This window comes from Seriola aureovittata, chromosome 3 (assembly GCF_021018895.1).
Source record: "Seriola aureovittata isolate HTS-2021-v1 ecotype China chromosome 3, ASM2101889v1, whole genome shotgun sequence".
NCBI lineage: Eukaryota > Metazoa > Chordata > Actinopteri > Carangiformes > Carangidae > Seriola > Seriola aureovittata.
This window is the reverse complement of record NC_079366.1, coordinates 27,556,490-27,571,945: the sequence shown is the minus strand read 5'-3', so window position 1 is coordinate 27,571,945 and position 15,456 is coordinate 27,556,490. Positions and strand designations below refer to the sequence as shown.

Genomic DNA, 15,456 nt, shown 5'->3' with positions numbered 1-15,456 from the left:
AAACACAGCATGAGCCAAGAAGTGAGTTTTGAAAGCCCAGAATCGCATCACATGGTGATGTAAGCATTGATCCCCTGATACCTATCAGCCCTGCTGTTGACTTTGATAAAATTTTAACTGCAAATTATACACTTTTATTTTGAAGGTGGGATCACCTTCCTTCTTGACTTGACATCTGATAAAGTTTGATTAAAGCAGAAGTCATGAAGGGTCAACATGGGTGGTTCTGCACGCAGCATCCTGAACAGTGTCTTTTGTTATTGAAATTCATCTGGAACATTTGCTAAATGACTAAAATATAAATACAACTTCATCAAAAAATGGATATAAGTAATCTTGCAATGCATTCAGGAAACAATGAGCAAGTCACTGCAGGAACATTTTCATATTACTGAAGGATTTGGAAAAACAACAACAGCATAAAGTCATTTTAATTCACTCAGCAGCACAGACATAATCACAACTGGAATGAGGATATTTCAGGAGTTTCTCATGGTTGATCTAATGAATGCATCAGCTGTTTGCCTCAAAACTAAAATATTTTCCCTCTTAAGAAAGATTAAAAACTGATGAAAATTAGATGCAAACCTGAATAGGTTTAATAGTTGAACAAAGAGCTCCTCTGCTGTGCACAGTCAAAGTTTTGGACATGATAATTAATGACAGAAATGATGCTGAAGTGCCATCTACTGGTAGAAAAGGAATATTACAGTTATTGAAGAATGTCTGAAGATGTGTTTGTGTGCTGTAGTGTATGTTATATTACTTACATATCACTTTTACAAATTAAACTTAAACTACTTGAGCATGATCCAGAAAAAGCTTACAATGCACTCCTGGCTGTACTGAAATTTCATGTTAAAAAATTCAGAGGGAAGCAAAAATATGTGGATAAACCATGGATTACTGCAGGATACATGTAAGAACAAACTCTACAGAAAATACCTGAAATGTAGAATGTAGAACATGAAATGAAAAATGAATATAAGACATAAAAAGATCAATTAATAAGCATTATGAGATTCAGTAAAAAGGGATATTATTGGGGGAAAATTGAAGTAATGTTCAGGAAACGTAAAAAGCTCAACAGCATAATCAAATAAGGTATTGGAGGAGCAGGTTACTCAAGTTATATTGTTAAAACCAAAATACTTCATAAAAGTTGGAAAGCAACAGCTCTGATAAGAATGCTCATTCAGTGGAGTTCATGAAAATGGACAAATAATTGATTATGTTATTGTTAAATCATTGAGAAATGACTGACAGTTATAAGCCGTCATGTTTTGTTTATCTGTTTCTGTCTTGTACTGTTGTGTTCGTATAAAAAACTTACACTGTCTTTGTTTGGCTTCACGGCTGTATTGCTAAAGCCAGGATTATGCTTCGTTGAGGGTTAAGGGTTAGGCACAAGAAGCTCAGGCTTCAGCCTACACCTTTTTTTTTGGTCAGAGAATAAAAGTTTTGATATTGATTTATTTTTGATATACTGACGTGATGTTACTTAATCACTTGCATAACTGTATGGAGAATCTGTCGCCCAGAAATACTGAAATAATAAATAAATTAATTAATAAATACAAAAAACTAAACTACAAACATGTCTGTGTGTTGTGTAGTAGTAATGAACTTTTTATTTAAATCACTTAACAAACTGAAATTAAACTTAAAATTACATAATATTAACTTAAGTTAAACTTAACTCTTAGATAGAGTTGTGTGTAAAACTGTTTTATTTCTCTTCATTTCCATCTATTTCTATCACTTTATAAATTGAAATTAAACTTAAATTAACTAATTAAACAAACATGCATGTGAATTTATGTGGTTCTCTGAGTGTGTGTGTGTGTGTGTGTGTGTGTGTGCATGTGCATGTGTGTGTGCGTGTGTGTGTGTTTTGTGTGCATGTGCATGTGTGTGTGTGTGTTTTGTGTGTGTGTGTGTATTCTGTGTGCATGTGCATATGTGTGTGCATGTGCATGTGCGTGTGTGTGTGTGTTTTGTGTGCATGTGCATGTGTGTGTGTGTGTGTGTGTGTGTGTGTGTGTGTGTGTGTGTGTGTTTTGTGTGTGTGTGTGTGTGTGTATACACATGCATGAATGCAAAAGGAGGAAGTTTTAAATAAAGCCCAGGTTATTGTTACTGCACCACCTTCCCACTTTCGAAACCCCTCATGGACATTTCACAGCTTTTATCTGATGCAACAGAGACTTCTTCCGCCTCATTTATCCTGCATTTTACAACATTTGTACACTTGTTTGCACAAGTTCTGCTGTTTAGAAGTAGCGAGCACACAACAAAACAGGAAGAAGAGATGTGTGCAAAAATGAAGGAAAAAAAGAGGCAGCCGAAGGGAGGGAAGTGAGGGAGGTGTGTAACAATTTCCTGTAGTTGCATGCTGATCGGCGCCTCTGCACCTTCCTCTCGGAGTCTGTTTCTGTCAGGGTGAAGAGCGCAAACGAAGCAGAGCGGAACAGGATGCAGGCTATCAAATGTGTGGTCGTGGGAGATGGGTACGGCATTATTTTTACTTTACCTACATTGTTATAACTTAAGCTGTCTTCAAGTATTGAATCAAGAAGTGTTAACTGGGCTGATGCATGATGAAAGGGATGGTTTGGCCCCAGGCTCTGAATTTAGGGCTATTTTAATAGAAATGTCAACGGTTTTCACATGGCCCGATCAGCCTTGAGTGACAGTTTGATCAACTTCCGCAGTGATGTGGCTGTGTTCAGTCAAAAACTCGAGGCTACTGTACTCTTAAACTTGCTGAAGAACACAGTCTGTCCAGTAATACGTGTAAACCTTTAGGCGTGTGTTTGACAGCGCTGAGCCACAGTGAGGGTGCTGGATGAGTAGTGCAGGCCACAACATGCAGGAAAATGCTGTAAATGCTGTAAGAGTACAGACTAAAATCCAAGAAATGCCAAAGAGAGTGGCTCATGAGGCGCAGAAAAGAAAAGATAAGACAAGAAATGACACATAGAAGCTCTACTTAGTTGAAGTTGGACATTATTGCTCTCTTCAGTATTAGAAAAATTGGTGAAATTCCTCAGTCTAACAGTTAAAATACACTCTGAGAACAAGTTTGGACAAGATGTGGTCTCCCACATCAGGGAAAATAACTGCTACAGAGTTTTTGCACTTGAAGGTGGGACAAAAGGGGCCGGTTGTCATGTTAAAGGAAATTGTAAAGCGGAAGTGCTGTAGTTGTAGCTGCTAGAGATCAATAAACAGTTAGCGAAAATTAAACATTTACAGGTTGCATACAGGTATTGCTGCTGGATTCCCCTTGCTCACTTCCTGTTGTTTGCTGAATGTGACACTGTGATTTAAAATTTATAGAGTAGGTAGGGTAAGCAGGGAAGAGTGAAGTCTGTCATCACTTAGGAAGTAAAGACATTTACTTTAGCACTCTAAATTTAAAATAAAACAGTGTTTATGACACTAAGATGCAGACTTAAAGCTTTTATTTGTAGGTGAACACCCTAAAAAAACAAAACTTTCCTGTCACGAACGCATCCGTTGTTTCCAAAAAATCACATTTATTTCCATTCAAGTGACAAAACCCTCGAGCGGACATAGAAATTAAAGCTTTTGTCTGTCCGGAACGAAGGGGGAGTCGACAAAACAGTAGACGGCTGTTTGTTTCCTGGTAACTACCAACAGTTAGCTTAGGTTTTGCTTAATCTTGACTGTGGTCATTCCCCAAACCATAACCAAGTGTGTTGTAACTTTATCGAAGTTGTAATATCCCCACCATGCTTTCCTTTTTTTACCTAACCTAGTACATTTTGTGCTGAAATCTAAAAATCGAGAAATCTTTGACCATTGTGGTCTACGATCAAAAAAGGTTTAATTTTGAAATAACAGTGTTGTCTTGTGGCGTCAGATCAGAAAAAGCTTTTATGTGTCATCCTGGAGAGCACGTACCAACGCCTACTTTGTTGACTGATTTGGAGAGCAAAGCCAAAAACAAGTGAAAATGTGTGGACTGCTCTGTATCTTGGCTTCCAATGGGTTTGTGTTAATTCTGTTCATGAAGTTCACGAGTTGTGACATACCCTGAGGCTGTTTAAAATGACACTCGCTCAGGAAATTACATTAATTTCTTTATGTGTTTTATAAAATTAATACTGACACGAGGTTAGAAAGTTGTTCACGTGAATTAAAACCACATGAATGACAAGCTCAGCCTCTTATTTTGAAAACACAACCTCATGGGTTCTGTTTAATCACAGTCTGTCTTGGCGGCTGACCAGAACGTGAACCAAATTTCAGTCACACTCCTCCCATTTTTTTTTTTGTTTGTTTGACCACATCTTCAACACATTTTCAAGCCGTGAAGGTCAGCAGTGAACAGTGGAGGACGTAATGTGAGGAATGAGAGGAAACAAATCTGCAGATTATAGCCACAGTGGAAAGAAATGTGTCTGATTTCAAAAATTGAAAACATAGTCTTTACAACACTCCTGAGAGAGTATGTGTGTTGGCCTTATCAGAGCTGAGAAGCTGTCAGTTGAAGCTGCTGGTGGTGGTATGAGTAATTTCTGAATGACTCTGGTAGGTGCCGATGTGGCACATTGTGCTGCAGGCCCTGCATACATCCTTGTGTAGCAGCAGCTTGGCCTTTCTACTGCTGAGTTTGGGGCTCTACCACTCTCACACAAGGTGAAGCCTTGTGGAGAGAATAGCTACAGTCTTTTACAAGAAACACAGCAGCTGCACTAATTCTTCTGTCTAAACATGTGACTGAACCAGGTGTGAAAAAGAGATATAAAGCTTCTATTAACAGACAGAAAAGAGGAAGTTGTTCTCAAGTTGTGTGGAAGTCTGTGTAAATACAAGCCAACGTGCTGCTGTTATATGACCTTGTTATATAGGCCATCCATGTTGAATGGCCTATAACAGTTCAAGGGACATAAGAAAAAAAAAATCACTGTCTTAATATATAATAATAATAATAATAATAATAATAGTAATAATATATATATATAAAACCCTATAACGAACAGGGGACTTTTATGCTGTCCATCTAAACATTATTTAAAACTTTACAGTATATAAATTCTAGTGTAGTGCCTACAGATTCTCGAAAATAACAAATATTGCAGTATAAATATGTATAAAATGATTTTTACATTAACTTTTGGATTTTTACGATACATTTTCCTGAAGGAGATCATTTTCACTAAACACCACTTGTGTGATCTTTGAAGCCTCAATACAATCGCTGGAAGTAAAAAGCTAATGTAACAAAGTACACCGCGGTCACATGACGTCAACAACAAAGTGTAATTTGATTTATACGTCATACAGAGTAGAATGATGTTATTTTAACTTAATGTACTATTTTATCACGCCAACGTTTAAATCACCAAAATTTCACAGCAAAATGAATTAATTCCAAATGAACTGCTGCGATCAGAGCTTTCACTTAAGGGGTGAAAAGTTTTCACTTTGAGTTTGGAAAACTATGGATTATAAACTGTTCCACAAGAGAGGAATGGTTCTTAGACAGTTAGGACACAGGAGCCAAAAGCAGAAACACATCTTTTGACTAAACTGTGTGAGCATCTCGTCCTGTTAGCGACCATGTTAATGGACTTGCTAACTAACTGCTAGCTTAGACAGCTTTTGAAGTGATGAATCCTGTGAATAGTTTGTTTGGAGAGCTATTGTGACTGACTAGCACTAGCATGCTGCTGGCTGGCTAGCGTGTTTGTGATTAGCTTGCTAGCTACAGTATTTCACCAACTAGCTCTGTGAAGTAGCCACCATGAACGGAGACTGAAAAGCAAAAGGTCTAATACGTAAATCATAACAAACATAAACCTAAGCAAGAGGAAAATATGAGCCAATTACCCCTCTGAGATATTAAAGCTTTACTCTACTTTCATATAAACATTATTAGCTAAATGACACCTCTTTGCTTCCATGTCGTTAAAGCTTATTCTGTTTGGCCTGAACCAAGGGGAGGAATACGGGGGTGTCTCAAACACAGATTGAAGAAATTAATGAAAGTACGTCTATGTGATGGTTAAGAGAGCCAAACCAACAGGCTAACGTGGACAAAGATGGAAATGAAGAGAAAAGATAGAAAGAATCAGCGGAAGACAGAAAGCAATAAGAGTGAAGAGGGGACAGAGATAGAGCGGGAATGAGTCTCCTTTGAAGAGTTTGCCAAACTAAAACCAGATAAGGTCGATGGTGTCAGAAGGGGACAGAAAAGTCGATGGAAGACCAGATTAAGAGCAAACAGACAGAGAGATCAGTCGTGGAGGTTTTTTTTTTTTCTTGATAGCTCACTTTGGCTGGTTCCTGTTTTCAGCACTAACTGAGGCTTCTGAAACAGATCAGTTCCTTTCTGACTCACACACAACCACAAAGCACATATACACACTTGTATGTCTATACTTATGAGAGTCTTCACTGACAAAACACAGTCTTTAAACAATAACGTTAACTTGCACAACTACATGCCTAACCCCAACCTTTACATTTCACATAAACCTTATTCTAACTGGAACTGCCAAGTCTGGATCCTCAAATAGCCTTTTGGAGAAGTGATGACTTGACATAATATCATCAAACTCAACCTCTAAAACTCAAACCGGCCCACATAAAGATAGAAGTACTCAAACACATACAGCTTTTCTAAGCTGAGCTGCTCATAACCATTATTGAGTCATCTCCTTCCTCAGCCATCTTAAAAATGCCAACTTTTTATTTTTACACCCTAGAGCAGTTCTTAATATGGTTCTCTTTAAGAGAAAATATTTAGATTTTTATTGATTATTTTGACTTTAGCTAACAAAATTGTACTAATTTAGTAAATATAAGCATTTGTCGACTTCTCTTTAAAAGGTCAGTCCAACAAAATCACAAAAAGATACGTTTTTCTAGCTAAAACAAATCCTCCACTGGGTTTAGGTGATGCTTTTGTCGCCTAACACAAAAGGGAATTCATTTTTTGTGGCCAAAGCGATGTCTGAAATTACTCCCACTTTTACTATTCTCCACATAACAGACACTCAAAACTTCAATAGTGAACAGTAAATCAAGATTTTGGACAATCATCAATCATCGTCATGATTTTGTGCCACTAACAGATGTATCGTCCCTGTGATTTTCACATCTATCAAAGGCGAAGTGTTTTGAATTTTTGAGGGCAATATGTTGTTTTACACTTTTTACACAAAATTTACACTGACAATAGCCAAAGAATTCAAAAGTCATTACTCTATTGTATTTTTCTTTGAAAATTATTTAGAAAAAAATTCAATTGTCACATTATTTTTCAAAAACAGTGAAAACTGTCCAAAGACTTTTGAGTGTTGCGCAACAAACTAAATTCCATTCACTTCCACTGCCTGGTTTTGGCAGCAGAAGTTGTCTGTGGCAGATATTTTATTTTCAATAAGCTTTAGAAAATGACACTATGTGCACGGCTGAGTATGCAAAAAGGGTCAGTGGGGGTTTTTTTGTGTTTGTGATTTGGGTGAACTGACAAGAGAAATTGAGTCATTTCGTGAAAAATTAATTCAGTTGACACTTGCATATTAACCCCGTGATTTTAGTACCTACCCACTTTGGTACTCAACTTGTGTGTTAAACCTGATGCCACATGGTGTAATATCAGGTTAAGTACGCCTTGTTCCTATTTATTGTAGATGTGAAACTAAAAATCCTTTATTAATGTATGGATACGCCAAGGCGTTTCGATTCACAGTCTTCATCAGGGCATGAAAACACATTGGCGCATCCATATATTGATAAAGGATTTTTAGTTTCACATCTACAACTGGAGTGCCCCGGATATTTTTTTCTGACTGCCATTGAACAGTTTCCACTCTTACAAGACTTAATACACTGGACAGCTGTTTTTTTCATGTTCTTATTGATGATGGTATCAATAACACCTGTGACTCTGAACAGACTGTAAATATTTTTATGCCTCTTTTCATTGCATCATACATTTTCTATAAGTAAACTTAACTTTACTTTAACAAAATTAATCTAAATTTACAGTCCACTGTAGCTTCATCTGGAGCTTTCACCTGCATTTGATGATCCTCATCAGTGGATGAAGTTTGTTTTTCTTTTGGCATAAAAATTACAAGTGAGAACAACTAAAGACATATAAGACCGCCTGTTATCATGTGACCAAAGTTTCTATACTAACGTAACACGATATCCGCTGAACCATCCCCCTGACAACTGCGCTAACTCCACTCACTGATGAGATGCAGTAAATGAACCTCAGGGCCTTTCTAAGTAGATGGTGGTGAACTAGTGATTGTGATTGTGCGTGATTAGCTGATGGGTTCCTTGCAAATTGGGCACAGTCTGGATTTGCTTGGGCATGTCTGCATACAGTCACTCTGTGAGCAAAAGGAGTAAGATTTACCTGAAACTGTAAGACCATACCAGAGGCAAAGAAGCTATTCATTATATTACTATATACAGAAGACTCAAGCCTAAATATCATCCTGACAGACAAGGCTAAGTTGGAACATTTGGGGATTTTGGGAACCTGACCTTCAGATCCCCCAGTTTCAAGATGGGCTTTCACCCTCCTGGAGAACTGCTTTTTGCTTAAAGAGCAGCGAGGGTGAAGCTCCTTGCACCTTGCAACCAATCAGATTTATCCAGGATGTGGATCGGTGTCCTGATGAAGACGGGTCACGAGTTCTGGTGTTGTTGTTGAAATGCTGACGGCAAAGCTCTTGAACTAAATAAGAACAATGCTAGTTGATACTTGTTTGATCATCTCCTGCGTGCAGCCGTACACTTCCCTCACAGTGGATGTTGAGACAAGCTGTTCATTGTAATGAACATGTTACTGGGTCCCATGTCTCGATTTAAAAAATGCTGTATTAGCACTAAAACTGTGTCTCCATGTGGGTGACAGTGAAACAAATTACTTTCTCGTTGTAAAGCTGGCAGTGGCATTTTAAAGCTGAGGTGTGACTGATGTCTGTTAGTGTATGTCTTACATCATTTCCTGTTAGCACAAGATGGAAAGCAAAGAACACTAACCCAAAAAGAAGCCCACTGTGAACATTAGTATGTAGTACATATGTAGAGCGTAGTGGGACAAAACCTATGTGTCTTGGTAAAGCCCCACCCACCAATAATCTTTCTCTCACTTCCAGTTTTATTGGCTGAAACACTTATTGTCTTTTCATAATGTCTCTCTCTCTCTCTCTCTCTCTCTCTCTCTCTCTCTCTATGTGTTTTTACTTGTGTGATTTAGCGCTGTGGGAAAGACATGTCTTCTCATCAGCTACACAACCAATGCCTTCCCTGGGGAGTACATTCCTACTGTGTGAGTATGGTGCACACAAACACATTCCCTCTTTTCTTTCTCTCTATTTCTCTCTCTCTCTCTCTCTCTCTCTCTCTCTCTCTCTCTCTCTCTCTCTCTCTCTCTCTCTCTCTATATATATATATATATATATATATATATATATATATATATATATATATATATATAAATATAGAGAGATATATGAAAAACATGACGGAAATTAAAAGTACAAGCAAACAGACATGTAGCTGCACATTTACAACTTACCATTATGCATTGCAATATGTCAACTTTCTGTCTGAATGTTCACACATTAAAGTTTCGGTATGACGCGCACACACACACACACACACACACACACACACACACACACACACACACACACACACACACGCACACACACACACACACACACAAACACACAAAAACACATGCTGTAGCAGTACATGTGCACATGTCTGATGGTGTTAATGCTGACAGGTTCAGGCTGGCAGCAGCCTACAGGTTATGAAAACACACTTCTTCCTAAAAGCTTGCCAGTTAAAAACTGAACAGGTACAGAAAATAGAGAAGAGAGTAAATGATTAACACTCTCCTCCTCTTCAACAATTGATGTTGCTGTGCCCACCGACTTTATAATGTAATGTTTCCTTTAGTCTTTATCAGGGATTATATAGGAATATAACTAGAAGTCAGCCTTTAAAGTAATTGATATGTAATCAGTAAAATCTTATAATCATCTGTAAACCAGACTGGATACTGTTAAAGAGAAGAAAGATCAGGGATGGTGTCGTCTCTATGATGCTTTTAAAAAGCCTAAAACAGCTGTTTTTTACTAACTGAAGGTGTGAGATGCAAATACATGACAATGTTACAGGACGCTGCTAAAAAAATAGCGTGTTCATCAAAGTCGCATTAGAGAAAAGTGATGTAATCAATAAGGCGACCCGGGTTGGAAGAGTCTGTACCTGCAGTCACTGCTCTTTACATGAAGTTAGGAAAGTAACACACAGAGCTCATAAATGAGACTGCAGTGTTTCAGTGTGACCACACGGGGGCAGTGCTGCTTAAACGTTATAATCTACAGCATTGTAGTGGTTTCCTGAAACACTGGTGTTTTAACAGGGGAAGGTGTCTAACTGTTCTCAAAGTGAAGGTAAGAAATGGTCAGTTTTTAATAAGTTGTGTTTTCTCTCCTTTCCAATAAATGTCTCATCATGAGACTCTACCTTGGCACAAATGACTCACCAACTGATTGACTGATTGATCGCTGACCTTCTTACTCCCCGCAGATTTGACAACTACTCAGCTAATGTGATGGTCGACAGCAAGCCAGTCAACCTGGGCCTTTGGGATACAGCTGGACAGGAAGACTACGACAGGCTCCGCCCACTCTCCTACCCACAGACGGTATACTATCACTAACACGAAGGAAAAAATAATAAAGTAAAATACACTTTGTGTCCCACTGGGTTTCACACTGGGAGTCAAGAGCGTTTCAGATCTATATCCAACACTGCAGAGTGATCGTGCTACAGCTGATTAAATTAGAAGACAGGAACAGAAAAGAGAAGAAAGATGTTACTGAGGAAGCTGATTAATGTGGGAAAACACGTAATATGTAGATATAAATTCCTACAAATGCAGATGACTTTATAGTGTCACTTGACTGTGATAAAGTAAAAAAGTTTTAGTATCAGAATCAGTAGTATTGTATAGTAGTAGCAGTAGCATAGTATCAGAATACACATATAAAACCTTTGTTATTGTGACTGGCTTATTATTTCAATATCCAACATTATAGAGGCTATTTAGTGTGAGAAGTTCCTGCATGAGACCGAAGGAGAAAAGAGAGTTTTAACTTGATGAGTATTTCATTTGAAAAATTGAGTTAATTCTGTAATTTAGTGACACATGGCTCATTTACTTGATTTAACCAGAGCTTTCAGCCCCCACTTGTGGCCTTCATCGGCACTGTTTTGCTCAGTTGTCATAATAACAGACATAACCACATAAGAAGTGGCTGAAAGTGCAGGGAAAACCAAGTAAGTGCATGTTGGTATAAGATTTTATTTTGGTCGAATCAGCCTGAACATTTTGGCCCTTTTTAAATCAAATACTTGTTTCAACAAAATCACACACAGGTAGAGCAAAGTGGACATCTCCACAAGTTACTTAATATATATTTTCTATTTCCTATATATCCTTGCAGACATAGTGACTGAGCTGGTGTGGTACAATCTATTTAATCTTTCCCTCTTCTCATTGTTTATCTTCATCCAGGATGTTTTCCTAATCTGTTTCTCCCTGGTGAGCCCGGCGTCCTACGAGAACGTCAGAGCTAAGGTGAGTCTCGTCTCTGAAGGTACATTATTATTTTATATGTCACTGGAATCGATAGCTCCCACTTATATACTGTATATTTCTCTCTATTAAATAAAGTAGTCCTAAAATAGAAATGGCTGAATGACAAGAAAAGCAAGAAACAATCAACATGGCAGATATTGTTCCTGCGTCACCATCACCACATCTATTAAGAGTGTCTATAAAGAGATGCACAATTTATTATATTCTATTTTTAATTTGTTATACCATGGGTATATTATAGGTAAATTTACTTCACAGGTACCGTTACTGTTTGATAGAAGTGCTCCTTTAAAATAACTGATTTCAATTTTCTTTTGGAGCCCAGAAGCTAATAACCTGCCTCCTAGTTGCATCTTATTAAATTACTTGTGTCACTGTCTCCAGAACCTCAGGTCATTTTCAGGCTCCAGTGATAGATTATTCAAACACTGTATTGACTCTCTTTTATTTATCTTTCAACACATTAACATGGAACTGACATGATGGTAAATAAAGTGGTTCTTAGTAAAATGTTGGCATGGAGGGAAATTAAAAAGGAAGCCCAGGTGATGAAAAGGTAGAGAAACTTCTATAGTGGAAAGAGAGCTAACGTTATACATTTACACCCAGAAAACAAAGCTGTATTTGAGCTAAAGCAAAACAAATTACCACATTACCTGAATGTATATTAAGATAATGAAACTTAAATTTATTTTGCACGTGTGGTCACGACTACAATCAGTTAAACAAATACTGATTGGTTATGATCATTTTAATTTTTGAGATTTTTGTCCCAGCGCAAACCTCTTATGATGCTCAACCTTTTAACCCTGGTCTGACTTCACATTCCTTCCTTCATCAGTTTCAGAAAGCTCGTTAGTTTTAGTGTGTAGAAGTGAACAACTATTGACAGCAAGGCTCCCGAGCAGCTGAATGTCGAGCAAATCAAAGCATAATGACACAGTGGAGAATAGATTGACCAGCATCCTGTTCACTCAACGTCCATCCATCACTAATCAGACAATATTCAATCTGTGCTACATTACAAGACGCACAATCAACTGGAGACAAAGAGCAGGAAGATTAGTGCAGTGCTCAACAACCGAGCCTGGGTGAGAAAAGTAAAAGGAAACAGTAAGAGAATTTGTAGAAGTGGGAGGAGGTGATGAGAGCGTTGAGACTGTCAGTACAGGATTGAAATGATTTGAAAGTTTGTGCCTGAAACCTGGATGGCTTGATTGAAAGCCCCTGTCATTTTCCTCATCTCTGACACGTACCTTCACTTAGTGTCTTCCTCTCTCTCTCTCTTCATTCATTTGGTTTGTCTTTAACTCCTTGCTTGTCCTCTACCAGTGGTACCCGGAGGTTCGCCACCACTGCCCCTCCACGCCCATCATCCTGGTGGGAACCAAGCTGGATCTGAGGGACGAGAAGGAGACCATCGAGAAGCTGAAGGAAAAAAAGCTTGCACCAATCACCTATCCTCAGGGCCTGGCTCTGGCAAAGGAGATAGGTCAGTGACACTCATGGGTGACTGACTCTCAGGTCTTGTATGACAGCGGACCGTAGCCTCACTGGCTGGTGGAGGCTTGAAACAAAGTGGTGCTTAATTGCTGAGCAAGTGATAATCAACCACTCTGTGTGTATAGATGAATGAGGTTGTTTCACACACTGGGTTTGCCTTTAGATGTTGGTTGAGTTGTTATTGACTTTCAGATCATGGTCATCAATCAAACCTGCAGTTACTTTTGTTGTTAACAATGGCATCTTGTTTACTTCAGCCTACTTCCCCGACTTAGCCTTAATTTCTATGTGTCGGTTTATTGATGTGCGTTATTCTGTGTCTTTAGACGCAGTGAAGTACCTGGAGTGCTCGGCTTTGACCCAGCGTGGTCTGAAGACTGTGTTTGATGAGGCCATCCGCGCCGTGCTCTGCCCCCAGCCCACCAAGGTCAAGAAGAAGCCCTGCTCACTGCTGTAGACGGTAAGTCTGAAATAAACAGAGGGAGGGAGGAGAAGAGAAAAAAAGGAAACAATGAGAAGTTGTAGTGAACAAGAGAGAGAGAACAGTAGTCACAGTGATTTATTTATTCCTGGATCTTAAATCTCAACTCACCCTACACAACTTCTTGATCACATACTGTGCAGCGAGATTGGACTTGTCACTAATGGATGATTCAAAAGCTTCTTCCTTATTGAACATAGAGTTTCATGCGCTGGAGAAACAGAATAAAGGTGAAGGAAAAAAAAACCATCACATTAATAGACAAGACAAATTAAACACAACAGATAGAATAAGAAACACAAGGAGTGAGCTCTGATATCACACTGAAAATAAAGGCTGATTCTTGCAAAGTGACGTCACTAATGTCACATTTTATATGTGAAATAAAAGTTCCTATTACAGCACTTGGGTAATTATTATCACAAGACTCTTCAGGGAAGATTTCCTTTTTTCCAGAAAGGAGGAGGACAGACACATCATGCAGTGAGCTGGAAACTACAGCAACAATTTGACGGACAACAATCCAAGCTTTTTCTCCACAAGAGTCACATTAGTTATTGAAAAACCCAAAGATGCAGGAATGTGAAAAAATATCTTTTTTTAAAATTACCCTAATAGATGCAGAACTGCATCCTGCTGGCATTTCAAAATGTCATAGTACAGAGAGTATTTAAAGACGTGACAAAGAAATGATTTTTACAAAATTGCATGTGCAATAATGACTCACGTCTTTGCTGAGAGGAAGAAATGTTTTTGTTCTTAATGCTGAAGCGGAAATGAACTTTTTCAGACATCACACATTCAAATCTCATACATCACCATCTACATGTATGTGGTCTTCATCATTTTAGGTTCCTCCAGGACCAGAGAGAAGCCACAAAGAGATTGAGACTGCTGAACCCAGCTCATGAGAAAAACATTTGTTATAATGTTGTAATGTTTCTAAGAGAAAAATAAAACTAGATTTCCACTAGTTTAAAAAAATCATAATGCTTTTGCTGTTATAATAAAACGGTACAATACTTTCTGTACAGCATATTCTGAGACTGAATTTTAAAGTGCATTACATACACAGCACCAGTTAGGATTTCTCTGTTAATTATTCAATTATACCAGAATAAATCACTTAATGTGGAAGCAACACACTGTCCCACAGACTGTCACACACTTCATTAGACTGTAGATTCGCCCAGCCAGCTTTAACCAGTGTACCAAAATTCCTGCACATATGTCACTGCCCTTTTTGGGGCCACTAGTATAAGGCACACAAGGAGTCTTGTGCAGTTTCTAATCATGATAATACTTGTTACTTATTGAAAACATGGTGTTACAATGAGATTAGTGGAAAATGTGCTACCACTGTTGTTTTGAGAGTGAAGAACAATGATTATGAATAAGGATCAGTAATGTAGTTTTGTACGAGTAGGGAGCTGAACAATGTTGTATTTCAGTAAAATCTATTCATAAATGTATTCTTTGTTGTGATATTAGAATAAAAGATGAGAAAAACATGTTTTTCCAGTTACTGCACAGTCTCTACAGCTTCCAGAAAGCAGCATCAGACACGCATCATCACCTGCATGATCCCAGCAGTGAAATGAATGAGCAGAGGGTGGAGGGTCTGTGTAAGGTAACACTGATGTATCTGACTGAAAACAAAGGGGATGTCTCTTATAGAAGCTAATATCAAAAAGGTAAAAGACTAAACCATAACAGCTACACAAAAGACTAATAACATTAAATACACTCTATGGGGTCAAGTATCTGTACAACAACTAATCCATTGTCTCACTGC

General features: G+C 38.2%; 1 protein-coding gene across 3 annotated transcripts; it reads left to right on the top strand.

Annotated features, from left to right (window-relative positions):
- The first annotated feature begins 2,353 nt into the window (after positions 1-2,353).
- On the top strand, positions 2,354-15,172 carry rac2 (Rac family small GTPase 2). Of its 3 annotated transcripts, none has more exons than XM_056372779.1 (7): positions 2,354-2,510; positions 9,257-9,328; positions 10,603-10,720; positions 11,594-11,656; positions 13,010-13,169; positions 13,507-13,640; positions 14,513-15,172. In XM_056372779.1, exons 1-6 carry the CDS (start codon positions 2,476-2,478, stop codon positions 13,635-13,637), a joined length of 579 nt encoding a protein of 192 aa, XP_056228754.1. In that variant the 5' UTR covers positions 2,354-2,475; the 3' UTR covers positions 13,638-13,640; positions 14,513-15,172. The 3 variants fall into 3 exon arrangements, with proteins under 3 accessions (XP_056228754.1, XP_056228756.1, XP_056228755.1); XM_056372781.1 differs by lacking the exon at positions 14,513-15,172 and adding an exon at positions 14,122-14,506; XM_056372780.1 differs by lacking the exon at positions 14,513-15,172 and adding an exon at positions 14,118-14,506.
- The last annotated feature ends 284 nt before the right edge of the window (positions 15,173-15,456 follow it).

Coding starts and splice junctions, on each gene's coding strand:
- rac2 (XM_056372779.1), top strand. CDS start 2,476: ATGCAGGCTATCAAATGTGTGGTCGTGGGAGATGG. Junction 11,657..13,009: donor ACGAGAACGTCAGAGCTAAG/GTGAGTCTCGTC, acceptor GTCCTCTACCAG/TGGTACCCGGAGGTTCGCCA. Junction 13,170..13,506: donor GGCTCTGGCAAAGGAGATAG/GTCAGTGACACT, acceptor CTGTGTCTTTAG/ACGCAGTGAAGTACCTGGAG.